General features: G+C 50.7%; 2 protein-coding genes across 9 annotated transcripts in view; one reads left to right on the top strand and one right to left on the bottom strand.

The window, feature by feature from the left end:
• The window catches only part of Celsr1 (cadherin, EGF LAG seven-pass G-type receptor 1), a 137,410-nt gene extending 128,761 nt beyond the window's left edge, over positions 1–8,649 (top strand). Inside the window, exons 25-35 of one of the 4 annotated variants that reach the window (NM_001427591.1) lie at positions 456–630; positions 1,914–2,026; positions 2,414–2,493; positions 3,553–3,679; positions 4,193–4,318; positions 4,749–4,843; positions 5,118–5,221; positions 5,418–5,567; positions 5,994–6,227; positions 6,472–6,733; positions 6,920–8,649. In NM_001427591.1, the coding sequence (NP_001414520.1) occupies positions 456–630; positions 1,914–2,026; positions 2,414–2,493; positions 3,553–3,679; positions 4,193–4,318; positions 4,749–4,843; positions 5,118–5,221; positions 5,418–5,567; positions 5,994–6,227; positions 6,472–6,733; positions 6,920–6,944 (1,491 nt within the window). In that variant the 3' untranslated portion in view covers positions 6,945–8,649. The remainder of the gene's footprint in view (positions 1–455; positions 631–1,913; positions 2,027–2,413; positions 2,494–3,552; positions 3,680–4,192; positions 4,319–4,748; positions 4,844–5,117; positions 5,222–5,417; positions 5,568–5,993; positions 6,228–6,471; positions 6,734–6,919) is intronic. The other 3 variants (XM_039080317.2, XM_063263331.1, XM_006242167.5) reach the window with 3 other exon arrangements.
• A 1,259-nt stretch (positions 8,650–9,908) lies between these two features.
• Positions 9,909–26,513, bottom strand: Trmu (tRNA mitochondrial 2-thiouridylase). 5 transcript variants are annotated; one of them, NM_001135876.1, is made up of 11 exons: positions 26,357–26,507; positions 23,024–23,189; positions 20,996–21,102; positions 17,224–17,346; positions 14,655–14,827; positions 13,506–13,559; positions 13,367–13,433; positions 12,302–12,402; positions 10,848–10,992; positions 10,408–10,490; positions 9,909–10,304 (listed from the first exon to the last, which is right to left on the bottom strand). In NM_001135876.1, exons 1-11 carry the CDS (start codon positions 26,436–26,438, stop codon positions 10,152–10,154), a joined length of 1,254 nt encoding a protein of 417 aa, NP_001129348.1. In that variant the 5' UTR covers positions 26,439–26,507; the 3' UTR covers positions 9,909–10,151. The 5 variants fall into 5 exon arrangements, 4 of the variants coding, with proteins under 4 accessions (NP_001129348.1, NP_001388104.1, XP_063120014.1 ...); NM_001401175.1 differs by having other exon boundaries at positions 13,367–13,559; positions 26,357–26,495; XR_005486683.2 differs by having other exon boundaries at positions 10,238–10,304; positions 10,840–10,992; positions 13,367–13,559; positions 26,357–26,513.

Genomic DNA, 26,513 nt, shown 5'->3' with positions numbered 1-26,513 from the left:
TCTTCTGGCCTGCAGATATATATGCAGCAGAACACTCCTACATCTGAAAACAAAAACAAAAACCAAACAAAACCACAAAGTAAATATCCAAAAATTAGAACAATGCTTGCAAAAGTACATTATCATCAGATTATCAAAAAGACTAGGGCTTTGCCCATCGTTCCTGAATCACACCCATCCTTGGTAGTAACCCCAGGTCACACTCAGCCACTCCTGAGTTATACAGGAGGAGAGGAGCTGCACTGCCCATTGAGGACACCAGAGACCCTGCCATTACAGAACACCCTGACTTGGTCGCTCTTTGGCCCTGTGATGATCTGGCTTCTGAGGAGGGGGTCACCATGTCCATGGACAGCTTGGATCTCTGTCACAGTTTTACAGGACGCTTCTCAGCCTGCCCCTTCTGCAGTCCCGGGGCCTTGGGCTGCATGCTGAGCCTGCTCCTCTCCACCCAGTTTCTCTGCACAGTGGTCGCCATCCTCCTGCACTATGTCTCCATGGGCACCTTCGCCTGGACCCTGGTGGAGAACTTGCATGTCTATCGTATGCTGACCGAAGTGCGCAACATCGACACGGGGCCCATGCGGTTCTACCATGTGGTGGGCTGGGGCATCCCCGCCATTGTCACAGGTAAGGACACACGGCACAGCTCTGCCAGGGTGGCCTGTGTTAAAATGCAGATTTCCCCTGAGCCACCTGTCCCCTTTCTCCTAATGTGGCCCTCTACATTTAGCTGTGTGTGGAAGCGCAGCTACTCCCGGCCAGCAGGGAGATCTATCTCTCTGGTCAGGTGTGAGCTGCAGGGCCAGAGGGCTTGGGGTTCTTCGTGTGGTGCCTAATTGGAAGAGGGTCTACTCCCATCGCAGGAGGTGGGGGATGAATAGATCAATAGGAAGGTGAGCCTGTGAGGGCACAGATGGCTGCGTGATCAATATAACAACTGATGCCGTCCCAGTGAGCGCTGCTGTGCACACACTTCCCAGCTTCCTTTGCATTTTTGTTTGTTTGTTTGTTTGTTTTTTGTTTTGAAAACAGGGTGTCTCTCTGTAGTCCTGGCTGTCATGGAACTTGCTCTGTACAACAGGCCGGCTTTGACCTCAGAGATCTGTCTGCTTCTGCCTCCCCAGTGCTGGGATTGAAGGCGTTTGCCATCATGCCTGGCCTACACTTTTCAATAACCATAGAAAACCAACATTTGCCTCCCGTTGAGGAAGATCCACACTTCTGTTCTCAACAGGAGGGCATGAGTCCCACCAGGGGCATGCCAGGGTTCTGGACAAAGTCTCCCAAGGCCCCTGGAGTTCTGAAGTAACTCTTCCCTACTCCAAGGGGCCACCCTGAGTGTTGTTCAGAGATATGAAGGCTGGGTGACAGGTGGCAGAGGGACGGTGGCAGCCACCTCTTGTTGCTTGTCAGAGGTGTTATCTCTTTGAAGGTCAGGTGTCATTGTGAGAATACCTAGAACATTATTCATTCCTTAGTGTAGAAGCCATCTTGAGGTGTCTGTCAGTGGGAGGCCTCCCCTGCTGCCTCAGTTGATTTCTGAGTGGGAAATGCTATTGCTTCCTGAGGGCATGGCTGCCTAGATCTAGACACTTCAGAGGTCTAACTACTCTTCAAAGCTTATTTTTTTTAAACATATCTCTAAAGAATATAAAGATTACATTCAAGGTCCTCAGGCAGATGAAGTTATTAGTTACAGGCAACGGCTGCCTCCTGGGTCGCAGGAAGTAACCAGCCCCTTACTTAGTTTAAGGAGTCTGGATACATTGCTTTCTGGCTTCTCAGATCTTTGAGTGTATTTTTGGGGTCTCTGGATGGCCCTGCTTGTCTGGCCTCTGTTCTCCTCTCGGGGAAGGTGGGGACCACCCAGGTCTGTGACCTTCTCTCTTCTGCTTCTCCGCTATGCACAGGACTGGCTGTTGGCTTGGACCCTCAGGGCTATGGAAACCCTGACTTCTGCTGGCTGTCCCTTCAGGATACCCTAATCTGGAGCTTTGCTGGACCTGTCGGAACAGTTGTAATTGTGAGTGTTGAGCCCCAGACATGCCATTTAGGACACAGGAGCCCAGGGGCTCCAGGCTCAACAGTGACTGGGTTGTAAGAAGGACATGCCTTGTAGTGACAGTCATCAGAGTTTCCGGGCTGCTCTGCAACCCTATCCTCAAACTCCCAGCTTCCAGGGCTCATCGTGACCAGCGGAAGACCTCCATGCATAGGCAGCCTAGAGTAGCAGGCTAAGGCCTGACCACAGCATGGCCTGGCTTAACTCACCTGGGGCCAAGGCCTCTCGCTCTCCCCCCAGTCCCCACTGCCCCCAGACATGGATGGAGATATGTGTTTGGCTGGGGAGGATCATCCTGGAGACAGTACAAAGGTCCACTACCCTAAAGCTGCTACTCTTGTTTCCTAGATCAACACGGTCATCTTTGTCCTGTCTGCAAAGGTTTCCTGCCAAAGAAAGCACCATTATTATGAAAGAAAGGGGGTTGTGTAAGTTGGGGCTGAGCGGGTGGGACGTATCACTAAGCCAACCCACCAAGTCCATCACTTGGGCCCTGAGAGCCCTCAGAGAGAGGACATGTAGGTCAGGGTCCCATGAAAGTGCCCATTCCCCAGCTGGCTGGGCTGTTAACCACATACCCACCAGGAAGTCAGGGGAGGAGGGGTAGGGCAAGCACCGGACCTCTCCAGGGTTACAGGTGGCATGGATGTGGGAGATGTGATAATGACTAGGGAAGCAGGGAGGGGCTGACAATGGGTTCAGTCCCTGAGAGAGTCTGGGCCATAGGAACCGGAGGAAGACGGGGAACATGGGAAGGGGAGGGTCCTGAATTCAGAGTCACATACATGTTTAGTGATGGGTGACATGTCCAGGTAGGTGGGTGTGGCTTAGGACGGAGCTTGCAACGGTTTAGTAGATGGGGGAGGGGACCCGTCATACCCCATAGAATTAGCATGGTATCCAAGACACGAGGTGAGAAGAGGGTGACCCTAAGGGACACTGGAAGGTGCCAGCCCCCCAAAAGCACACAGGGTCGGAGGAGGTAGAGTCCAGGTACAGAAGCTGCAGCTTCTTGTCCGAGTCCGCTTTATCTCCAGGTCCCACTCTGACCCTATGTCACACGGCCTCAAAGCTCGCCCACCACCCTGTGGAGGGGATATGCCCTTGTCATCTGCTTTAATTAACGGGATGACTGAGGCATAGTGGGGGGAGCTACTTGCCTGAGTCACATGGTAGTTGAGGCTCTGTCTGCCTCCTCCTGGCCTTAGCCACCCTGCTCTGCATTTTCACACTTCACAGTAGCTAGCATGTCCTTACACAGCAGCCACTGGACCCGAGTCGCCATTAGGCATATTGCAAGCAGTGCCCCGTTGTGGTGGAGGCTCATGCTTTTCCTTTTGTTTTGATTGAATTTGCCTTCTTACAGCTACATTTCAACCAGCATGACCCCTGCCCGCCTAGTCTGTGGTGGGAGCTAGGCTTGGGGTGGGTGTATGGGTGGGTGGCGGGACAGAGACACACATGGCGACTGTTTGAACCTTCCACAGCTCCATGCTGAGGACTGCCTTCCTCCTGCTGCTGCTTGTCACCGCCACCTGGCTGCTGGGACTACTGGCAGTAAACAGTGACACTCTGATCTTTCACTACCTCTTTGCGGCCTTCAGCTGCTTGCAGGTAGGTGCCAGCAGAGTCGCCTGTGACCTCTGCCCTGGGGCAGCTGCAGGGAGAAGGCGATGGGTGGTAGGAAAGCCTCAGTACTTGCACATTGAGAGGAGGAAGCCTCTGTTCTCCACCTGCCCCAGCTCTGCTGCTGGGCTCTGAGTCTTTCAGGACAAAGCTTGGTCCCTGCTTCACCACTGTAGGGTGGCCCAAAGCCCATGGGTGTTCTGGAGAAGGAGTACCTTTTCACACCAAGTGCTGCCTAGTAAGTTTATGGCATAATGTTGGGGACCCCCTGATGGCCCATAAGGCTGTGGACTGCTGTCTTGTCCAGGTGTCTCAGTTATGGCTCTGCTGTGAAGAAAGCAGTAGCCCTCCCTGGAGAGGAGGCCTGCGGTGAGCCTTGGGGCATCTTTGTGTCAGCCAGACTGCTCTGAGTTATGCTTTCCTCAGTGGACAGCCAGGACCCTGGTGTAGCTGCATCAGGACCCTGAGCGTCACACTGACCTGAAACCCATCTCCCTCCAGGGCATCTTTGTCCTCCTGTTCCACTGTGTGACCCACAGAGAGGTGAGGAAGCATCTGAGGGCAGTGCTGGCCGGGAAGAAGCTGCACCTGGATGACTCAGCTACCACAAGAGCCACTCTGCTAACGGTAGGGGGTGCTGGAGACCCCTCCAGTCCAGGCCTGAGACTGACAGGGTTGGGAGCTGTAAGGACCAACTATGTCTCATGGGCTTTGTACCTTAGCACGCACCACACACCACACACCACACCCCCCCTCCCACACCACATACCACACACCACAGGGCAGAATCATCCCGGAAGTGTCTCGTCCAACTGTAGCCCCACTTGCAAGGGCTTTGGTGGGGCCGGGCAGAGATGTGTGACAACCAGAAGCAGTGTCCACAGGGAGTGAGGTTGTTCCCACTCTGTGTGGGCCAGGGAATGTCCTCCCCTTTGCCACAACGCTCCAGTTTGCACCCCCTGTCCAGCCCTTCCCCGTGCCGTCATGAGGGCTGCTCGGGGACGATGCAGACCTCCGTGGCTTCTGCTCACCAAAGCCTCCTTCCCTCCTCCACTAGCGCTCCCTCAACTGCAACAACACCTACAGCGAAGGACCAGACATGCTCCGCACCGGCCTGGGCGAGTCCACGGCCTCTCTGGACAGCACCACCAGGTCAGGCCTCCGCACGCTATTTTCTCAGGGATAAACAGTGCCCGGTCTTGAACCCTGTTGCTCCAGATGCCCAGTCTGCCCATCTCCTGGGGGAGGGTGTTTTATCAGTTACTGCTGTTGATAGAGCACAAAAGGGGTGGGCTTAGAGAATTAACCAATCTCACGTGGCTTTCCATACTAGATGGGCATGGAAGCACATGGCTCTGTGACATCGACAGCTCATCACCGTCACTCTGAGACAGTGCTGGGCTTACTCCTCCTCTACCCTATTTAGGGATGAAGGGGTCCAGAAACTCAGTGTGTCCTCTGGACCAGCACGTGGTAACCATGGAGAACCAGATTCGTCCTTCATCCCTAGGAACTCCAAGAAAGCTCATGGTATGGTCCCCCCTGCAGGCACCAGAGCCCCTGTCCCTTTTTTTTTTTTTTTTGCCCTCTTCCCCATCCTTGACCTCTTTCTTGACCCTCCTTCCTCTGAGATACTGGACTGTGCATACCCTGGGAAAGCACTGGTGGCCTCATTCTCAGAGTTGGAGTCAGGGCCTGAGCTCCCGACTCTACCCTGCCCCTGCAGGCCCTGACTCTGACTCCGATAGTGAGCTGTCCCTGGATGAGCACAGTAGTTCCTACGCTTCTTCACACACGTCAGACAGTGAGGATGATGGAGGAGAAGCTGAAGACAAGTGGAATCCAGCCGGTGGCCCTGCCCACAGCACCCCAAAAGGTAAGCAGTGGAGACATGGTGACTGTGAACAGTGTGGGCTATGGTCACACCTCAACTCTGGCTGTGTCCCCGAGGATCTGCCCAGCAGAGTAATAGCCACACAGGACAGCTCAGATAGGAACACAAATCCCAGGAATTGGCCCACACCATGCTGGGCAGTGGCAGAAAATTAGGGTGTTCCACAGACAATCATTTTCGAGGGCTGGACAAAGTACAGAGCAGTCAGCATATGGCTCTCAGGGTTGGGCACACATCATCCCAGGGTCCACAACATCAAGGTGTGGCCTCAGTGTCTCCATCTTTAGAGTATGGCCTTGCCAGTCCTGCAAGCCAGAGATGAGGTCAGGGCCACTCTTGGGGTCTACTGGGCCTGGAGTATTACGGGGGGCCTGGCTGTAAGTCACAGAATGTCAATTCTTATCACAGCAGATGCTCTAGCCAACCATGTCCCAGCTGGCTGGCCCGAGGAGAGTCTGGCTGGGAGTGACAGTGAGGAGTTGGACACAGAGCCCCACCTGAAGGTGGAGACCAAGGTCAGCGTGGAGTTACACCGGCAGGCGCAGGGCAATCACTATGGCGACCGGGCCTCTGACCTGGAAAGTGGGGTCCTGGCCAAGCCAGTGGCCGTGCTTAGCAGCCAGCCCCAGGAGCAGCGGAAAGGTACCTCAGGAGAGCCCTGCTGTCTGTCTGTCCCTGGAGCCAACCCTCACCCAGCACACAGGACAGGGGCAGGAGTCCTTTTCAGCAGGTTGAGGGGGGATTCTTTGGAGGGTGTGGATGAGGCCTGGGCAAGTGGGTAAGAACCAGGCCAGGTTGATTCACTTGCTCAATGCCATTGTCCCCAATTGAGTCACTGTACCTGAGTCTGCATGGACTGACTTGGTGGTCATCTCCCTTCTCCCAGGCATCCTGAAAAACAAAGTCACCTACCCACCACCATTACCAGAGCAGCCACTGAAGTGCCGGCTGCGAGAGAAGCTGGCTGACTGTGAGCAGAGCCCCACGTCCTCCCGCACATCCTCCCTTGGCTCTGGTGATGGTGTTCATGCCACCGACTGTGTCATTACCATCAAGACTCCGAGGAGGGAGCCAGGCCGTGAGCATCTCAACGGTGTGGCCATGAATGTATGCACAGGGAGTGCCCAGGCTGATGGATCTGACTCAGAGTAAGTAGCCTTGGCTTCCAGGGCTCTGGGAGGGAGGGAGCCACCAGCTTTCCCCATCTAGGGTCCCTAGAGCCCCCAGGCTTCCCCTCACACATGACTGGGAGTCTCTGCCCCTGAATGACTTTGGAATCATGCAGTTGCTGTCACTGACCCTTCCACACGCCTGGCAATTCTTCCCACACACAGAGGCAGTAATGAAACTTCAATTTGAACCATCAGGAAACCACACGGCACAGTCAACCTCACAGACTGCCAGTCAAGCCCTCAGGCCTTGAAGCCTGGGACTGCTGCCTATGGGGCAAGCAACCCCCTCGCATGAGGGCTCCTGCAATAGCAGCTGGCTCTACACAGACCGTCCAGACGGGAAGCCCTCGGCCCTCGTAGGAGCTCGGGGCCCAGACTGCGACAAAGTGCCAAAGCCACGGGTACGTCTCTTGAGAAAGATGTGGACTTCATTCAGGCTGGCACAGCTACGTCCTTAGACTGAAGACAGAATCCAAACCATGCTGTATAAGAAACCCTACACTGCAGCCATTGAGCCTGAGCCGGACTTGGTGAATCTCACTATACCAGGCCCCTTGACTTGCCACGGTTCAGAGGGGACACACATCAAGGCCCAGCTGTCCCCAGAGGCCTCTCCTTGCAGTGCAAGCCCATAGTCACCAGCCTAGCATTGCCTCTGCAAAGGCACCCTGTGTCTTAAATAATGTAAATACATATAGATCTTTCCCTGGACTTGGGAAGATGGGAATCTGTGTATATTTTACACTGTTCTGACTTTGCAGACACTGGAGAACCATGAAATGGCTTCTCAGTATATTGCCCAAGGAAGCTTGCACACTTGTACTTGAATCTGGAGTGAGTCAACACAGCTGGTCCCAGGGCCCAGGTGGGGAGGCTGTGACGTTGACATAGCATGTGCAGCTGCTTCCCACCAGGGAGTATGCGTGTTCCACTGGCCTTTGGAGCACACAGCACATGTGCTGTGTGTGCTCAGCTCCACGGATCCAGGACAGGGCTGGCCTGTGAGGAGTGGGCACCATAGCAGATGTGAAATCCTGACTACTCTGCCACCCCTGCCCCTTGTGCCCGATCCACTCCTGATACCGTGAGGCTGCTCGGGAGCCCTTCCCAGTCAGCCCAGTGTGCAGACTGTCACTGCTCCTGTTCCCATAGGCTCTCAGAGTGCTCATGTTCCTGATCCCAGGGGAGCCCTGAGGTCTAACAGGTTGTCACGTTCCTTCCTTCCAACGTTCTACCTTTTCAGACTTCAGGGCTCTCTAGGCAGGCAGGGGGCTCCACCCCCAAAATCACTTTGCTTCAAATGGCCAATTGTGCAAAGAAAGCCAGAGTGCCCGTTTTCAATGGTTACCAAATTCTTCTTGGAATCTCACACCAAGGACTGCTGTGACCAGCCCACTGTGAGCCATGGTGCAGCCAAGCCCAAGGGAGCCTGGAGTTACTCAGTCGTTTACTTCCCCGTGGATTGCTGTTTGAATCAGGTGCCCAAGTACATGAGGTGTACAGCCGCTCTGGATCAGAACCTAAGCTGTGTTCTCCTGAGTGCACGGGACTGCTAATGACTGACTGGTGAGAGGAAAGCCTACATGACATGGTCTGAGGTCACTCACCCCAGGTAGCCTGCAGATGGCAAGGACACAAAGACTGGTCTAGCACAGGGGAGCTTCAGTCTCCAGGAGGCGGAGCACTCTGATCACTCACAATTCTGCAACCCACGCCACCTCAGAAGGTGAAGTTTTTAATTTGATCACAACTGTTTGATCAACTGTTTTTATGGCCTAAGACTTTATAGAGTCAACACTGGAGACTTTAACAGGTGTATTTATTACTGGTCAGCACTGGATGACAACACAGGTGAGGTGCGTCTATAATAAATTAAGAGTTTTGGATTTGTGTCCTGCTGTGCTGGGTGTTTACTATTTCCACTGTCCTGCTCTCTAAGGCAGCATGGGAGGGACTGAAGACGGCCTCAGGCCTCTCCTGGGATGCAGGTGGCAGGGCCCATGGAGGGCCGTAATAACTTTCTATTTATATGCAGGCCTGCCGTGACATGGGTGGACTTGCCCAAGTTTTCTAGTTCTTCAGCTTATATCTTTTTATCAAATCTGAGAATTTAAAAAGATTTATTCTGTGTTTCCATGAGTGCTTTTAACCACTGGGCTGTCATCTCTCCAGCCAAGGGCACACTGAAAAAATAAACAGTGCTTGGGTAGAGAAAACTGATCAGTGCCCTCAGGACCGTTAGGGTCTCTCTCTGAACCTGGGTTCAGGATTTGTTTGCTTGCTTTCCAGGTAAACTGGAAGCCTCACTAATCTGTCTCTGCTCCTTCAGGAGAGGGGGCTACAGGCCTGTGCAGGTCACACAGCAGCTTACATGGGTGGCAAGCAGGGGTAGCCACTTCCAAAGCTCCTTCACCGGCCTTCTGGTTTTGTTTCCTGCCATCCCGCTGGTGCCTGAGTGCTGCCTCTGCAGATCTGAGCACTCCTCACACTCTGCGACACCTGGGGAGCTGCTTGCATTTGAGTGACCTTCCCTTACACTCTGGCTCTGCACTGCACCGCACCCTTTCTACAGTCACCATCATCCTCTCGGCACGGTGGACTGGTTCTCCACACCCTGGTGCTGCATGCATCTGTGACCTCAGAGCTCTGTCTATCCTCATTTTTCTTGGCTTTGAAAACTCCAGTGGCACCTTGAGCTCTTTTGAGCCCAACCTGGGTAAAACCCTAATCTTAAGTAAGCGCCCTGGCTAGGCCGTCACTAGCCCTTTCCTTTGGGTTTCCACCTGGTTTTGCTACACAAAAGAGCCAGCCCAGGCCTCTAACTCATGCATACCTCCAGGAAAAGGTCATCTGGTGTTTTTTCCTCACACGTGTTCACTTCAAGCCAGTGTCAAGTTGACAGGAAAACACTGGCTTCCACCTGAGATGGGCATTGCCAGAGAAGGGTTAACTCACAGGTCAGAATTCCAGACAAGGAAAGGCCAAGAGCAGATCAGATAACTGCCTTCCCTTTGCAGAGAGCTCAGGCGCCAGGAGGGGAAAGAGGGCTGCAGCACTCCCATGCCTGCTGTGCCACATGGTTGGAGGCTCAGCGTGAGGAGGACAGCCACAGCAGTCTACTCTGGCCTCCAACAAGCCCCAGACACAGTGGTCAGACTTTGACAGAGTTTTATTTGCTGCTGCTCTTCCTGTGCTGGCCTTCTCTGGACACTGTGGAAGAGCAGCCCCATCAGGGCCCTTGAGGCAGACCCGGTGCCAGCTCGTACTTCTGGTTTCCTGGAGTAGCAGCGCAGACACTCCCTCCTCAGGCTGCCCTGACTGCAGCCAGCCTGCCCACTGTTTCTGGCCACACCAAAGCCCATCACTGACCATCCTGCTGCAGATTCTGTCATTGTCAGGATGTGGGGTGCAGGCCTGGGCTGTCACTGGAGACCTCAGGAGCCACTCTGGTTCTGTTCTTGCCCTTCTGGAGTGTGTAGGCAGATGGCCCTAACCGCAGGATTTTCCCACTGCCGAGGCATTCCTCACCCTTGTAGAACACTGCAAACTGGAGGGGGGGAGGGGTGTGTGGCACAGCTGAAAGCACTTGATCAATGAGAACACTTCACCCCCCACCTTCCACTGGGTATTCCCCCTCAATGACCACTCACCTGTCCCAGGGCAAGGCCCCTCACAGCCTTCACAGCCGTCACCCACACAGTGCCATCCTGGTTGAGCGTCAGCACACAGGGCACTGTGGGAGAATCATGAGATGGGCGTGGGCCTGCCAACCACAGCCCCTCCCTGGGAGAATGAACAGCCTGTGGTGCAATGTCACCAACATCCTGCCTACTGAAGGATAGGACAGTGCCCAAACAGCTCAAAGCTGACCTGGCTATGGCCATGACGCCTCAGAACAGAATATACTGTAACCCAACCCTCACACTGGGACCCAATTTCTCAGCAATTCTGAAGTTACAATATTAATGACAGGGACTTTCCAATGTGCTCAAGGAAATACTGGTCCTAGCCAAGTATACACAGTCTCTCCGGTTTAGCTTAATCTGACCCTAGGGAGCTTAGCAACAAGGGCTCCCTCCTACCCAGTCACCTAGTGCCATCTGGTGGCGGAATCGGAAGTGGCACTCCATCATCTTGTCTCTGACCAAGGCTGCAGGTGGTTCCTCAGCTATCCAGTGCACTCGGTTGGTCCTCAGCAGGTCCCTGTACAGAGCTGGATGGTCTACCCGGGGAGCCTGCAGAGCGCAGTCAGACATCTTTGAGGAAAGAAGCCCTCAGCAGGTATCAATAAGAACAATCCTAACAGCACATCCATAACGAACTATAAGCCAGCCCCACTCCTGTGTCCGCCCATTATAGAAATCCATTTCATTAGCTTAAGGCTTTGTTCACCCTGGTTTTCAGATGAGAAAAGAGAGAAGGGGCAGCCATGAGGCAGTAGCAAGGGGCAAAGGTGAGATTCCCCCACCTCTGGCCAACCCTGCTGTGCTTTGAAGACTGTTTTGTGTTCCTAGAGATGTAGGTCAAACATACAAATGGCCTCTTGGAAGGGCCACGAATTCTACCAGCAACAACTGGCTGAGGAAAGCAGGGGCTGAAGGGTGCTGGCCCCACCTACCTGCATGCTTCCAGAAGTGCAAGGCTGGCCCTACCTGGGCAGTTATTACATGCACAACCGGTTTACCAGTAGTCTCTGCACCAATGAACCCTGGTGTTGCCTATGGCAGGCAAGTCTCCCCTGGGGCAGACCCAGAAGCACAAGACACGTGGGCCCTTGATCCAATAACCCTTCTGGCTTTTCTCAGCAGGTATCTCTCAGAGCTTATGCTTAAAGACACTTAATTCAAGCCTGAGTAGACATTTCTCGTGCTCTTCTGGGAAGACGTCTGCTGAAGTCTGGCCTGTGCACCTGTGGACCCTCCAGTGTCTGACTGCACTCACTGGCAGCTCAGCCTGCCCTGAGCAGGGTTCTCACCCTTGCACTCCTGGGAGCTGGATCCCATGACTATCAGGGTTAGGGCATGCTGTGTATGCACAGGCAGGATGCCAGCTGCACCTACTCTTCTGTTTCCACCAAATTCATAACCCAAAATCTCTTGCTACTGTCAACATCTCCAAAGCCCTCTTGCGGAATTTCTGCTCTAGAACCTAGGACACACCAGAATGACTCAGGGTCCCATGTAGCCCAGGGCACAGTCTGGTCCTAGCCTACCAAGCTCAGCCCACAACGGCTTCTAGGACCCTTCCCTGGAGGGGTGGGTGGGAGAGCTGTCTGGGCACGAAGACTACTTCCCCTTCACGAGAAATTACCCACCCTGAGTCTCTTCCTCCTCTGTAGAACAGGACAGCTTCCCTAGGAATGGGTGCAGTGACCAGTGCACTGTCAGCTGCAAAAGGAGCCTAGTGAGTCCTTTGGGTGAAGGCCTGTTACCTTGTACCCGTCCTAGGAAGCTATGGAGGCAGGTCTGCTGCTCCAGGCCCTTGGCAATGCCAGTACTGCCCACTTTATTGGAACACTAGACAGCGAAGGCCAGCCTCACTCACCACAAGCACGTCACCCTTGGTGCCATCCTTCTCCACCACGTACCAGGGCTCGCTCAAGCCGCTGATCTTAGCTCTCTGGCCCAATGTGTATAGGAACCAACCTATGAAATAGCATCCCAGAGGTCACAGCTCAGCCTCACAGATGGGAGGTTATGGACTGCTGGGGCGTGCTGACTTCAAACTGTGATTCTCTCAGCTTGAAGGGCTCATAGCCTTAACCATCCACCTGTATACAGCCGGCCTCAGGGTCAGGAGTCAAGGGACATAACAGTGACAAGGATGGTACTACCTGGCACAAATGCCAGCGCTTTCCTCTGGTGGCTCTGACCCTCATGGGGCTACAGTTCTCAAAGTAGGCCTTATGCTCACTGGGCACATTCCTTGTATCCGTACCACACACCCACCTCCTGCACGGACAGGCCGCCTGCTCACTAGCTCTACCCCCACAGAAACGCATGTGCCCTGCAGAGGCAATCGGCGGATCCACAAGTCTCCTAACTGCTGGATGCTAAGAACAGCACTGTCTCCAGCAAGGTCCTCTTCTCCAACATAACACCCAGATCAGTTGGGTCTCGCCCTACTCCCAGGGAGCCCTGCTCCCTCCACAGGGGTCATACATGGCAAAGAAAGAAAAAGTGTGCCCTGTCCTTCCAGTTAGTCCCACAGGTCAGACGACATCGTCTCAGGAAGCATGCTGCCTCTGTTCCCACTGTGCCCTCACTCTGCACAGTGTGTCATGGTGTCTTGCTCTGTGGGTCTGTGAATGGCACCCACATGTTCCTCGGTCACCTGGCTGTGAAGTCAGCTACATTCTTTCTCCAGGGGCACCTGCTGCAGTCTCCCACAGCGTCAACACCTTACTTTTAGTAATGTAACACAGACACACACACTCACTCTAGCTCTAAACCTAGGGATTAATGCCAATGTTCACAAGATACAGCATCACAACACACACGAGATTCCTGTCAGAGTGACTGCTCATGCAACATGACCCACCCCAGCTGACCCCTCAAGTCCTCTACGAGCCCTTCATGGAATGGTCAGGAGTTAGCTGGCCAGACTCACCTTTGTGTGTTCCCAGAACTCTGTTATCCTCGATAGAAATAAACTTCCCAGGCCGAGGCTGCAAATACTGGAAGACAGGTTTCATCACTACTGGAGCCCCAGCCCAGAGCAGACCGCCACTCACGTCAGACACACTCACCTGAAGAAGGAAATGCTCCAGGTTTCTCTTACCAATGAAGCAGATGCCCATGCTCTGGAACGAGAAGAAGGCCAACCTGATGTGAGAAGCCAAACCAGGAACAGAGCTGGGCTGGGCTAGGAGGGTGGGTAGAGCAGGCTGTGTGGCAGGAGGCACCAGAGCCCAGAAGACACGAACAGAACTTGAGGGCCTAGCGAATGTCTTGTCTATCCGAGTTTGGCTTCAAAGCAGATGTAAACACACTGCATCATTTGCACCTAGACTGTTGGAAAACCCATGAGCAATTCCAGGAGAACAATCTAGGCTGCTCAGTGCTGGAGAGCCAGGGGCCACCACGGAAGCAGGAATCAGGGCCAGGCCAACTCGGGGCAGCAGGGAAGTCAGGCTGAAGCTGGCTAAGCCCTGCACAGCCCAGACAAGAAGCTGACTGTCCAGGACTGTTCTGGACAAGCATCTCTGCGCTTGTCCTCAGTGTTTATGTCTCTCTATAACAAAGGCCACGGACCGGGGATCTCTGCACACTGCAGTGATTCCCTCAGTTCCTACCAGGGAGAAGTTCTGTCACCTGAGTAACGGAGAAGTCATAAAACAGGCAGGCAACATTCTTTTTGGCAATGTGGACTTGCTAATAAAAGGCACAGTCATGTGTGTTCCCAGACCTGGCGTAAGTAGTGACTACAGCCGAGCTAACTTCTAATCAAACCTTTCCTACTGGGGCTTCCCACAGACTCCCAGCTCTCCCTCCACAGGGGTCAGCATGGTTTCCAAGATGCAGGTGTGTGATGGTCCCTTAAAGGAGCTCTGAGAAGGCAGGGACGAACTGTCTGTTACTGTACCCTTAGATAGGCAGCACTGTGTCCAGCTGCTGCAGACTCCTGCCTCATGGCTGGACTAGCATGGCTGTTCCCTGCCCACACTCACCACTGGCTAAGCCAGCTACTATGTCTGCTGGGAAAGCAGTCAGCCACAGTGGGCACAAGAGGGAGCAGGAAGGAGAAGCGAGGTCTCTGGTGCTCCTCACCTGCAACTGTGCTCTATGGCTTGGCCCAATGGGGTCCTGGCATAGGGTCCACAGAGCCCAGCCCTGCCTGTACCATGACAACATGAATGGAAACATTCCCGAATCAATGGCGAGCTGCTCACTCCTACCTCTTTCTTCTGAAGCACATGATGGAGTCTATTCTCCGCAGCTATTTTCTTTACAAAATCTTTTGTTAATTCCCCCAGGGGGAAGATGGTTCTTCTCAGGGCATCCTGGGAAACCTGGCTGAGAAAGAAGGTCTGGTCTTTAAAGCTGTCAGCTGCTTGGAGAAGTTTTACGGCTGCCAAAAGTAAAGAACAAAAGTCATTGCTGGAACACAGATAATGGCTCTTTGCTTTAATGCCCTTCTGTGTGAGCCGTTACCCCAAGCCTGCTAAAAGCAAACCCACCTCGAACACTGTGGGAGAAAACTACCAGCATGCCTAGTGCACGGGAAACTCTGGCCCTGTTCGTTTGCTGGGAACAATACAAGGAATGTCCATTCTACACACAAGACTTTCAAACAGTGAACACTGTATGAGAAAACATGAAAAAACAGTACAGTAAGAAGCACTGGTCTTCGTAACTCTAGCACAGCTGGGACTGGGCAGGACCGTTCATCCAGAATGGTGCTGAACTGGCGTCAGCAGCGTGTTTGCGTAACAACTGCAAGTACGAAGTTTGCAAAGAAAACACACCAGGCTCTGGCCTTCAGCCCAGCCTCAGTGGAGACAGGCTCTGTAGAACGCGCCTCCTCTGTGCAAACAGCTTTACTACACGTCCAGACCAGTGTTCGCATCCTTGCTCTAGTCTCTAACGTTCTCCACATAACTGTAAAGAATTTTTTTAAAGATTTATTTATTATGTATACAGAGTTCCACCTGCATGCTTGCCTGCAGACCAGAAGAGGGCACCAGATCTCATTACAGATGGCTGTGAGCCACCATGTGTTGCTGGGAATTGAACTCAGGACCTCTGGAAGAGCAGACAGTGCTCTTAACCACTGAGCCATCTCTCCAGCCCAAGAATTCTTATTGCATATACACGGGCGTAAGTGGCAGAGGCCCTGGTGACTTTTGAGCCTGAGAAGGTGCCAAGTAAATTTCCCAGTCAGTCAGTCAGTTCCACTCATGTCTGTGAGCTGGTGGGCTGATGGGCAGATCTGCTTCTCCCCCTGTTCCTCATATAGTACTAGGAGACATCCCATTAGTGAAATCGAGAACACTCCACATACGCCAGCTCAATTTTGCGTGTGTGCATGCATCTGAGAGTCTGTCCGTGTCAGTACACACATGTGGAAGTCAGATGACATCCTCATCGGCTGTTCCTCAGGCGACACACACTTCTTTTTTGAAATGGTCTCTCATTGGCTCAGAACTCACCAACCAGGCTAGACCATCTAGCCTATCTCTGTCTCCCCAGCATTGGGAATATATGTACATACCACCATCCCTGGCGTTTTAGCATAGGCTGCAGGGACTGAACCCCATTTCTCCAGCTCCACAAGTTTAAAGCCACGGCACACATTGTATAGCAGTCAGTGGGACGCATCGTACTGCCCATGTTTCCAACCACTGGCTTTCACATCTCCTTGTAATGGAGAATATCCCCCACCATTACAGTGACAACTAAGGTCTGGCTGTGATGACACTGGTGCTGGAAGGCTGTGCTGAGATGGGCTGCCTCCCATTTCTGCCCTGCTACTTTGTCTGTCAAGAACAATGCTGGAATAAGACTACAATTCAATCTGTTTCAAAGCAAAATGCTCTCAAATAGTGTTGGTGTGCATTTCCTCTTGGTTCTGAGTTACTTTGTCCTGGATCCTTGTGACTGTTTTGAGCCTCCTAAGGGGACATTACAGGTATGTGTCCCACATCTACCTTCTGAGTGACTTTAGAACAGGAAGCTGGTAACACTAGCAAAAGTGTCATAGAGGAAAAGAGTAGGAGGAGCCACATCTGGTCCAGAGACCATTTGTTTCCAGGACCCTGCCATTCTATCTGTTCCGCCAGGCACTGCACCATGTTCACATGCAAAGCAGCTGGTTTCTCAGGTCCCCAACTGCAGCCTCCCCCAAACCCAAGATCTGTTCTGCTCCACTTGCACGATCTCCTAGGACTTAGACAAGATCCACAAAAAAAGCTTTCGTTTCGTAGCCTAAAACACACACTGAAAACCAAGACACTATTAAACCACCACAGGAAGTCAGTCAACATAGTGCTTGACTCTTTGGGGAGAACCAGAACAAGTAGGGAACAGACAAAAGGGAGCCTGTCCTCGGCACGAGCAGATGTCCCTATTCAAGACGGGAAATGGCTCTCCATCTGCTTGGGACCCTGTTAAGACCATCATCACTGTCAAAGATTTTCCCAAATATTTTGGAAGTTCAGGTTATGAACATGCAATAACCTAGATGGTAAGTTTCTGGTTCATCTTCCTCAGCGCTCACCCTGGCTCCCAACCAGGACATCTCAATGCTCAACCACAAGACCTTGGGGAAGCAACCCTGCTCTGCTTGTGCCATTGCAAATGTGAACTAAACAAACCAGCTCAGTGGGAGACCCGGGGCTGGGTGGGGGCTGGGTGGGGGCTGGGTGGGGGCTGGGTGGGGGCTGGGTGCTCTGACCTGGCTCCTGCCATCCTTCTAAGTATCCTGTGCTCATAGAATTACAGCTCTGACCACACATGCGAACTTACGATTTCTGACTTCAAATCGATTCCTGAACAGTCCATCTGGTCTCTTAGTGTGCTTTTGCTCAAAGACTTCCTCATCCTCCAGGGACGTCCTTGCATAGTGGCCAGTGGCAACAGCATCTGCTCCTGGAGGGTTTTCAAAACACAAGGGTCCAGTGTGAGGGGCACTTACTGGCAGTGGTACCAGAGGGTTTTTGAAAACTCGATACAAACTGGAGTCACTTGGAAAGAGAATTCTTAATTAAGAATGTCTTGGGGCTAGAAAGTTGGATTAGTGGTTAAGAGAACTGTTTGCTCTTCCAAAGGACCTGGGTTCAATTCCCAGCCAGCACCCACATGGCAGCTCATAGCTATCTGTAACTCCAGTTCCAAAGGATCTGATACCCTCACACCAATGCACTTAAAAAAAATTAAATGAATTTTTAAAAATCTCCATCAGACTGGCTTTAGGAAAGTATGTGTGGCCTTTTTTTCCCTTTCCTTTCCTTTCCCTCCCTCCCTCGCTTCCTTTCTTTCTTTCTTTTTGAGTCAGGGTCTCTCTACATAGTGCTGTCCTGAAACTTACTATATACCAGGCTTGTCCTGAACTGTCTCCCAAATGCTAGGACTAATGGCATGTGCCACTCTACCCAGCTTGTGGGACATTTTCTTTTCTTTTTCTTTTTTTTTGGAGCTGGGGACCGAACCCAGGGCCTTGCGCTTGTTAGGCAAGTGCTCTACCACTGAGCCAAATCCCCAACCCCAGGGACATTTTCTTGATAAATGACGGATATGGGCAGCACTATCCCTGTGAAGATAGTCCTGTGTCATATAAGAAAGCAGGCTGAACAAGCCATGGGGAGTAGCCAGTAAGCAACGTTCCTTGGCTTCCCCTAGTAATGGACTGTGATTGGGATGTGAGCCAATAAACCTTCCGTAAGTAGCTTCTGGTCATGTTTTTTATCACAGCAATAGAAAGTGAACTAGGATACCAGCCTAGATAAAGAAGCCCGCATAACAAGCCTCACTGAAACATACACAGCAGACTAGCTGCCTTGGACACAGAGGCCAGAGAGACAGCTCACTGGGCAGGCAGGCTCCCTTCAACTCCTAATGTGAGCTAATAGAACCTCACATCTTTAAAGAGCCTTCACAAAGTCAGACTCAGTCCATTCACTCAGTCTTGTCTAGGCACATAAAGATTTAAGTACAAAAAAGGTATCAGTTTTTACAACTAAGGAAACACTAAAAACCAAAATATTCAACAGCAGGAGGACACGGGGTGAATTCTGATGCTGCAGCCCCCATGGGAATGGCGCTTACAGATAACCACAGAGGTACACAGAGGACAGTGTGACCCACTGGAAGGTAGCCGACTGGGCAGGGTGTGGTGGGGGTAAAACTTGGTTTTGCCACTGTAAAGGTTGCTTAGTATTAAAAATATTTACTCTCTTTGATTCTCAGTTATACTGGGACCAGAAGCCAATGGCTTCACAGCAATTATCACCTTTTTCTTACTGGGGTTAGGAGTGGAGTCTCCAGAGAAACTGGTTAACTCTTTGTGAACCAGAGAGGAAGAAAAGGAAAAGAATTAAGATTCTTTACACAAGCAAATTTGCATAGACACGTATAGATTCATGCACCTGCTGTGGCCAGGCCCAACCTTCTGTCTCAGTTAACTTCACAAGCATTCATGCACACGTACATACATACACATTTACCTACATATAGATAAACAGACATCATTTGGATGGATGGATGGATGGATGGATGGATGGATGGATGGATGGATGGATGGATGGATAGATGGGGCAGAGGTCCCCAAGCCACCATATCATGTCATCTTTCTTTTCTCTGGCCTTTTTAAACCATTCAGAAAAAACTTCTTTGGAAAATTACCTCATAGATAACACATTACACAAAATGAGAGTTACAGAATGATGGTGATGTTAAATCCACAGCCCTGTTCCGTTCTCATTACATGCTTACTGTAAATCCAAAGCAATAGATTCATGTGGCTTTGTCTTGTAGTCCACACCTGTGGCTTCATCCTTGGACCTGAATGCTTTTCCTCGAACACAAATTTGTCCCATGCCTATATCTCTTCTTAGTGTAATTATTATATTTCTTACCATGTAGCCTTTACTTACTATTATGAGCAGACCCATTCTACCCTTGATTCTAATTTGATTTTACTATATCTTTCTAGCAAAACTATTAGAACCAACTCTTAAAACTTTCTTCCTAAGATTTGAATCAAATCAGGAATTCTATACAATCATTAATTCATCTAAACAGCATTAATTCATAAAAGTTCATCTTCATGTTCATCTGCAGGAAATCTGCTCAATGGGGCAGGCTAATGGGCAGACATCATTACATTAATTAAATAATGACAGCAAAGGCATATCAGCTGCGAAAAGCAATTCTGAGATGAAGCCTCTTTGGGACCTTGCCTCATAGAGCAACCATGCAAAAAACAGTGGCCCATCTCCAGGAAGGCCACCTGCTAGCCTTAGCCTATCCTAGATGGCTCCTGACAGACACCCTCAGTCTCACTTCTTTGATTCTGGTGTGAAACCATCGATACACTGTCCCTCCTTCTTCACTGTCAGCCATTTTTAGTAAGTGTGCATTATTTTATCGGACGGAAGGACTACTCAATATTCTTCACCTCTCCTGTCTACCTGAGTTCTGGTGTCAGTACTGCAGGGGGCTGAGTCAGAGCTGCACAGCTGGACTGCTCGGCTAAGTCAGGAGCTTTGAATTAGTGCTGATGCAAAGCATTCAATGAGGGCCTTCAGGACACAACACTGCATTTTCTCACAGAACATTTCCTTAAGGACCTTCAGCTACACTACAAGAAGTGTGGGTTCTTCTAAGAGAAACCATAATACCTCAGAAGCCTAGACTTCAAATGTTTGACCCTCAGGTGGGTTCTAGTTGCAGGCTTCAAACTCAGAACAAATAGGGACCCAGAGATGTAGGGAGATGCTGCAACAGGGAACCAGGTAGGATGTGACACAGATTACATCTAGGGCATTACGTCTAGCCTGGCTGAACCTCGCACAAATGCATTTAAGAAGCTAGGTGTTAGTTGAAATGTAAATAAATAAGATACTTAATTTTAAAAAAGGCTAGGTGTCTTGGGCTCCTGCAGCTGTACTCGAGACTGTGCCACCTCTCAGTTTGAGCAGTATTCTCCTTCACAGTGCAGTGAAATGGCACACGAGCTCGTGGGTCCTGGCCGGCTGCTCCGTGAGCAGTCCACTGACTCTCATCTTGTGCTCTCCTGGGTGTGGCCAGGACAGCCTGCCGGCCTGCCCAGGTGCCTGTCTTCCTTCCTTCCCTGGGGCAGGGCTTAGAATTTGCTAGGAAGCTTGGCTGGCCTCACACACAACAGTCCTGCCTCAGCCTCACCAAGAGGATTACAAGCGTGTGCCATCACTTTCTGTTTGACAGACACACACTTCCCATGTTCCAGCGGACACAGATGACCCGCAGGTTTCCACTCCTACCATTTCTGTTCTCCTCACTGATGAGCCTTCCCAAGTCATGACTGATTTAGATCTGATTCCTACTTCCTGAGAGTCCTCTGCTTAGGCCACTGCAGCCTTTTAGCCTTTAGGTCAGTGGCCAAACACAGCTTCTCTCAGATGCGCCTGCCCATGGTGGAGGGCACCCTCTCCTAATGTTCATGCTGAACTGGGAAGTTTTCTTCTTCAGTGAGCACTTTCGTTCTGACGGACAAAAGCTATGACTTTAAGGAGCAAGTGAAGAACCGTCAATCCCTTACCAAGATTGTCCACAGCATAATGGTGAAAGCAGCTGAACTTGATGTGCTTGTTGCAGCTGATGTCGGGGTTCGGGGTCCTTCCCTTCTCATACTCGTTCAGAAAGTCACTGGATTAACAGAAAACTCAGATCTAAGTGATGCATTCCTTAAACACAAGTGAGTTAAGGTGCATGTTTAATGTTGAATTACTCTTTATTATTCCAAGACTGTACTTTGAGACCATGTGAGAGCTTCACTACCGACCATTTTCCTGCTATATCAAGTGACTCCTTAGAACTCACATTTGAATGAGGACGGCCCCCATAGTCTCAGATGTGTGAGTACTTGGTCCCCATTGACAGTGCTGTTTGTGTAGGCTTAGGAGGTGTGGCCCTGGTGGAGGAAGTGCGTCATTGGCAGTGATTTCAAGGTTTTAAAAGCCACGTGCTGTTCCCAGTTCATTCTCTGCTACTGTTCCTGGTGCCATGATGGGCTTTTAGCCCCCTGGAATAAACTCTTTCCATTAGTTGTTTGGTCACAGTGTTTTCTCATAGCAACAGAAAATACCCAAGACACTTGTAAACGGGCAGGCACCGTTCTAGAACCTCATATGACCTCAACTCATTTCTATAATGTTCCTGGCAGGTATTGGCATTTTCCTTAATTTAAAGAAAACTGAGACTTAGAAAAACCAAATAAATTGTCCAAGGTCTTCTAAGTGGCAACGCTGAGTCTGAGGCCTCTTGAGGCAAGGGTGAACATGGCCTGTTGTCTCTGACATGTGCAAAGACTTCCAAACATTGCCAGGGTTCACCAGAAACTAGCCCTGGACGTCTTTCTCCGCAGGAAGAAGTAAGTGGCTAGGCAAACGTCACACGTTCCTGAGATGGAGGAGGGGCACTCTCCCTGCTCACCCCGGCTTTCCTGCATCACATAACAGCCACTATTCAAGCCCTACTTGATGCTGCTCAGGCCCCTCCTCTTCTATGAGGCTGCCAGCCCACACCCCATGCCACACCATGCTCCCTCTTCTCAACCAGGGAATGCCCTCCACCATCACCACCTCTGGTGAGGAGCCTTTCACCCAACTAGACAGCCAGCTCCTGTACAGCAGGGCCATGGTGCACTCTTGGACGCTGCACATGATAAACATAATACAGTGTTTGATCGGATGAAAGTTTTCCTGGCTATTTCTTGTTTTCAAAAGGCCAGGGCAGTGCCTCACAGAACTCGTCCCTTCCCACCTCCTGCCTCACCTTGCTTTCTGTTGCTGTGATAAAGACCGTGGCCAAAAGCAACTGGGGAAGGACGGGGTTCATTTGGCTCACATGTCCTGGCCACAGTCTACGTTTATGGGAAGTCAGGACAGGAACTCAAGCAGGGCGGGAGCTGATGTCGAGGTCATGGAGGATGCTGCTTCCTGGCTTGCATCCCATGGTTTGCTCAGCCTGCTTTCTTATACAGACTGGGACCGCCTGCCCTTTGCTAGGCTATGTCCTCCCACAGCTATTGTTAATCAAGAAAACAGTCCACAGACTTGCCTGTTATTTTCTCAGTTGAAACTCCCTCTCCTCACATCATCCTGGCTTTTGTCAAGTTGATAAAAAACAAAAAAACCACAAAAAATCCTCATTAGAACATTCTTTTTTTTTTTTTTTTTTTTTTTTTGGAGCTGAGGACTGAACCCAGGGCCTTGCACTTGCTAGGCAAGCGCTCTACCACTGAGCTAAATCCCCAACCCCTAGAACATTCTTATAAACACGTACACATGGTATATAGGGACTGACTGACACTTATCTCCCAGCACCTCTGGGCAGGTCTCGGCCTTCAACTCCTCCAGCCACGGTTCAGAAAAGCATTAGTGAAACCTCCAGCAGGTGGGAAATATCCTAAGAAAGAGTGTGAGGGTACTGTGGGCCAGGTCCCTGGTGCCCCAACTTCAGCAGTCTTGGCCACCTCTATGGAGAAGCACTGACTGTTTCCAACCAACCTCCCTCGGAAAAGCTTCACAGCACAATAAATCCTGCTCATGCAGCGTCCTGCACTCACCTGAATACATCATTCCAATACTCCTTCACATAGGACACCTGGTGGAAAGGGATGTCTAAGATCTGACACACTTTATACGCATCTTCACAGTCCTTGTCAGCAGCACAAATGCCCTGCTCATCCAGCGAGTCCCAGTTCTTCATAAATACCCCTGTCACCTGGTAACCTGAAGAGAGAAGTTAGGGTAAAAAGCAGGGACTTGTGTGTTCCAGGCAGTTTTGACACACCGTACACCCAACCCCAGTGTCTCTGTATGCTTTGAACGGCAGTCCAAGCCTGTCTTGTGGCCTAGGGCCTGGTACATTTTAGTGAAATACTTGTGGGCGCTTCTTCCCTTTATCCCTCACTGCACTGGTTCTGGTAAGGCCCCACCTTGTAGTACACTGTGCACTGAACTTGTCAGTGTCCCCCAGGTAAGTAAAAGGAGCTTTCTCCCATGTTGTGTATCAATACAGTGTATCAATACAGTGTGTAACACACAGCAGGGGTGTATCAGGTATGTGCTGAACGATTGAATGGTGAGAAGAAACTCAGATCCCAATGCAAATACCAGCCATCATCCAGCCAGATGTGGTGACACACACCTATGGTTCCAGTATTTGGAAGGCCAGGGCAGGAAGATACTTAAGAGATTAATCCCAAACTACATATCAAGATTGGCTTTTTTTGCTTTTTCTGTTTTTTTTTTTTTTTTTTTTTTTTTTTAAATCAGGGCTGGAGAGATAGCTCTGGGGTTAAGAGCACTTGCTGATACTCTAGCAGACCCAAGTTCAATTCCCAGCACCGACATGGCAGGTCACAGCCACCTTTATCTCCAATTCAGGAGATCTAATGCCTTCTCTGGCTGGCCTTAACACCACATGGTGTTACAGAAGTACATGTTGCCAAACATCCACACATATAGAATTTAAAATATTTTTAAGATAATTATCATTCAGTTATTTTTAAAATAAACTCACTTTAAAATAAGTTATCCAGGGGCTGGGGATTTAGCTCAGTGGTAGAGCGCTTACCTAGGAAGCGCAAGGCCCTGGGTTCGGTCCCCAGCTCCGAAAAAAAAAAAGAACCAAAAAAAAAAAAATAATAAGTTATCCAGTTACTAAGACAAAATTTTACATTCTAAGCCATCAAATATAAAGACAGTTAAATTATTGGGATTTTATCGCCCAGAGGGTGTACCTCCGGGGAAAGCTCATCCTTAGCTTAGGTGAAGCCCTGGGTTCAATTCTCAACACCAAACCTTTATATGAAAGTGTTGGCTATTCCACGGGGCTCTATCATCCTCATAGTTCATGATCTATCTTTTCTACTGTGACAAATACCCAACCAAATACCACACAGGCCAGCACTGGCCCTCCAGTGTCTCAGAAAACTCACAGGTGTTCACCCTGCATCAAAACCCTGTTTCTCTTTAATAAGTTGAATGTAAGGAAAGACGGGGCATTGTATTAAAAGGCTCAAGATTACTCCCCTTCTCCCGAAAACTCCAGGGGTTTTGCTGACACACTCTAATTAACGTTACACACAGCCTGGTATGGGATGAGATCCTTTTTTGTGTCTGGAGGCACTGGACTGCTCTACTGCAGATTAACCATGCCAGGGCTCAGCTCTTGACCTAGTCTTACACTTAACTTACTAACGCAGAGATACAGCATGATGCAATCCTGTATCCCAAGAGCTAGTACGATGCCCGGGGAGGGCCCAAAACCCATAAGCTTGCAGCACGAACAAACTCTACACAGAGCCACAACTGCCTGGTCAGCTGTCTCACAAAGAGACAAGACCCACTTGCAGGGGGACAGGCACTCAAGGACTGGTCAGCTTTCTACAGATTGCAGGATGGGGCATCGCCTCTAAGAGCCCTCAATGCCAAAATGAGAGGATTTTTCCCCCCTCTGATACTGATATGTCCATTAGTTCCTTTCATGAAAGAAATCCAAGGAAGGGTAAAGGTAAGATGTAGCAGCCTGAGGGGAGAGAGCCTATGTTTTTTTTTTTTTTCTTTTTTTTTTTCGGAGCTGGGGACCGAACCCAGGGCCTTGCGCTTGCTAGGCAAGCGCTCTACCACTGAGCTAAATCCCCAACCCCGAGAGCCTATGTTTTGGCTAGGTTTCTATTGTTATGATCAACACCATGACCAAGAACAACTTGGAGAGGAAAGGGTTTATTTGGCCCTGAAGATCACAGTCTATCACTAGGGGAAGCCAGCCAGAAACTCAGGTCAGGAACCTGGAGGCAGGAATAATTGAATCATAGGTCATAAAAAGAACACTGCTTATTGGTTTGTTCCCTTGGCTTGCTCAGCCTGTTTTCTTATACAACCTAGGACCACCAGCCCAGGGATAACATTATCCACAATGGGATGAGGCTTCCTACATCAATTATAAGAGAACGCCCCCACTGACTAGCCTACAGGCCAGTTCGATGACACTTTCTCAGTTGAGGTTCCCTTTTCCCAGAGGACCCTAATACCTGCCACAGAGTTTTTAAGTGACATAAAAACTAGCCGGCAGTTTATCTTCCCTAAGTAATAAAATGATAAATCTGGAAGAATGGGGTCAACCTATTCCATTTCCCAGAGCATCTAGTTAAGATTCCTCATTGGAAACTTTCAGAAAGACTCACACTGTCTGCTCCACATTACCTCAAATTCTCTTCGTTACATCCCATTCTGGCCAGCACTCCCTCCTCTGACTCCTGCCTGTGTTACTGCAGCCAGTTCTTTGTAGAGAAATCCTGCACTTCCTTCTTCCTTTCTCAACATAGTACACACGTGTATTCTGTGGCTCTTTTACTGTCATAGCAGCTGTGATTATAAAAGAATCCCTCCAGCTTTCCGACGTATCTCATATTTCATGGCTAACCCTTTCAATACATACTATGTCATTTAATCGTTCCAGTCACCCTAAATTACGGGTCATCCCACTTTTCTAAGGGGTGATTAGTTAACTTGCCAAAGTCCAGGCTTCTTGCCCGCACCTCTGCACAGCACGTGTCTCGGGGAAGGTAATTCACGGCTGAGGCTCCATTAAAAACTGCCAGGTGAATGCGGAAAGAGGTTGAAATAAGGTAGGGGGCCACACAGCAGAAGGGATTTAGACGGGTAGCTGGAATGAGATCCGAACCTAAGGACCCATGGGCTACGTCTAGAAGTCAGGAAGAACTGGTAGCTGTTCAGAGCGAAGTTTGTCATCCAACAAAGGAGAACACAGGAGTGATTTTTGTCAGCAGTAGTTGGCGGTCCTTGACTGGAGGCCCGCGGAGTCTGCAGAGGCCAGGCCTCGGACCTGGAGGAGCCAAGCTCCTGTCCCCAGTGAGGAACCCTGGCCTCACCTCTCCGCCGTAACAGCAGCGCGGCCACCGCGCTGTCCACGCCGCCAGACAGGGCACACACGACGTGCCGCAACGCCGACATCTGCACACACCGCAACTCCTCCCAGCAGCTTTCTGGCTGCGTGCACGATACGCCGGAAGTTCCAGCCTCCGAGGA

The sequence above is a fragment of the Rattus norvegicus genome, chromosome 7 (genome assembly GCF_036323735.1).
Source record: "Rattus norvegicus strain BN/NHsdMcwi chromosome 7, GRCr8, whole genome shotgun sequence".
In the NCBI taxonomy this organism is placed as follows: domain Eukaryota; kingdom Metazoa; phylum Chordata; class Mammalia; order Rodentia; family Muridae; genus Rattus; species Rattus norvegicus.
Note: the sequence above shows the minus strand (reverse complement) of the source record. Positions and strands in the feature narration are given on the sequence as shown.

Bases quoted from the DNA above. Each gene is read 5' to 3' on its own strand.
- Trmu (NM_001401175.1), bottom strand. From the start codon at position 26,438: ATGTCGGCGTTGCGGCACGTCGTGTGTGCCCTGTCTGGCGGCGTGGAC. The intron at 23,190-26,356 runs GTGAGGCCAGGG...TTCTCTCTTCAG, and splicing joins GCTGCTGTTACGGCGGAGAG to GTTACCAGGTGACAGGGGTA. The intron at 21,103-23,023 runs GTGAGTGCAGGA...CTGTTAATCCAG, and splicing joins TATTGGAATGATGTATTCAG to TGACTTTCTGAACGAGTATG.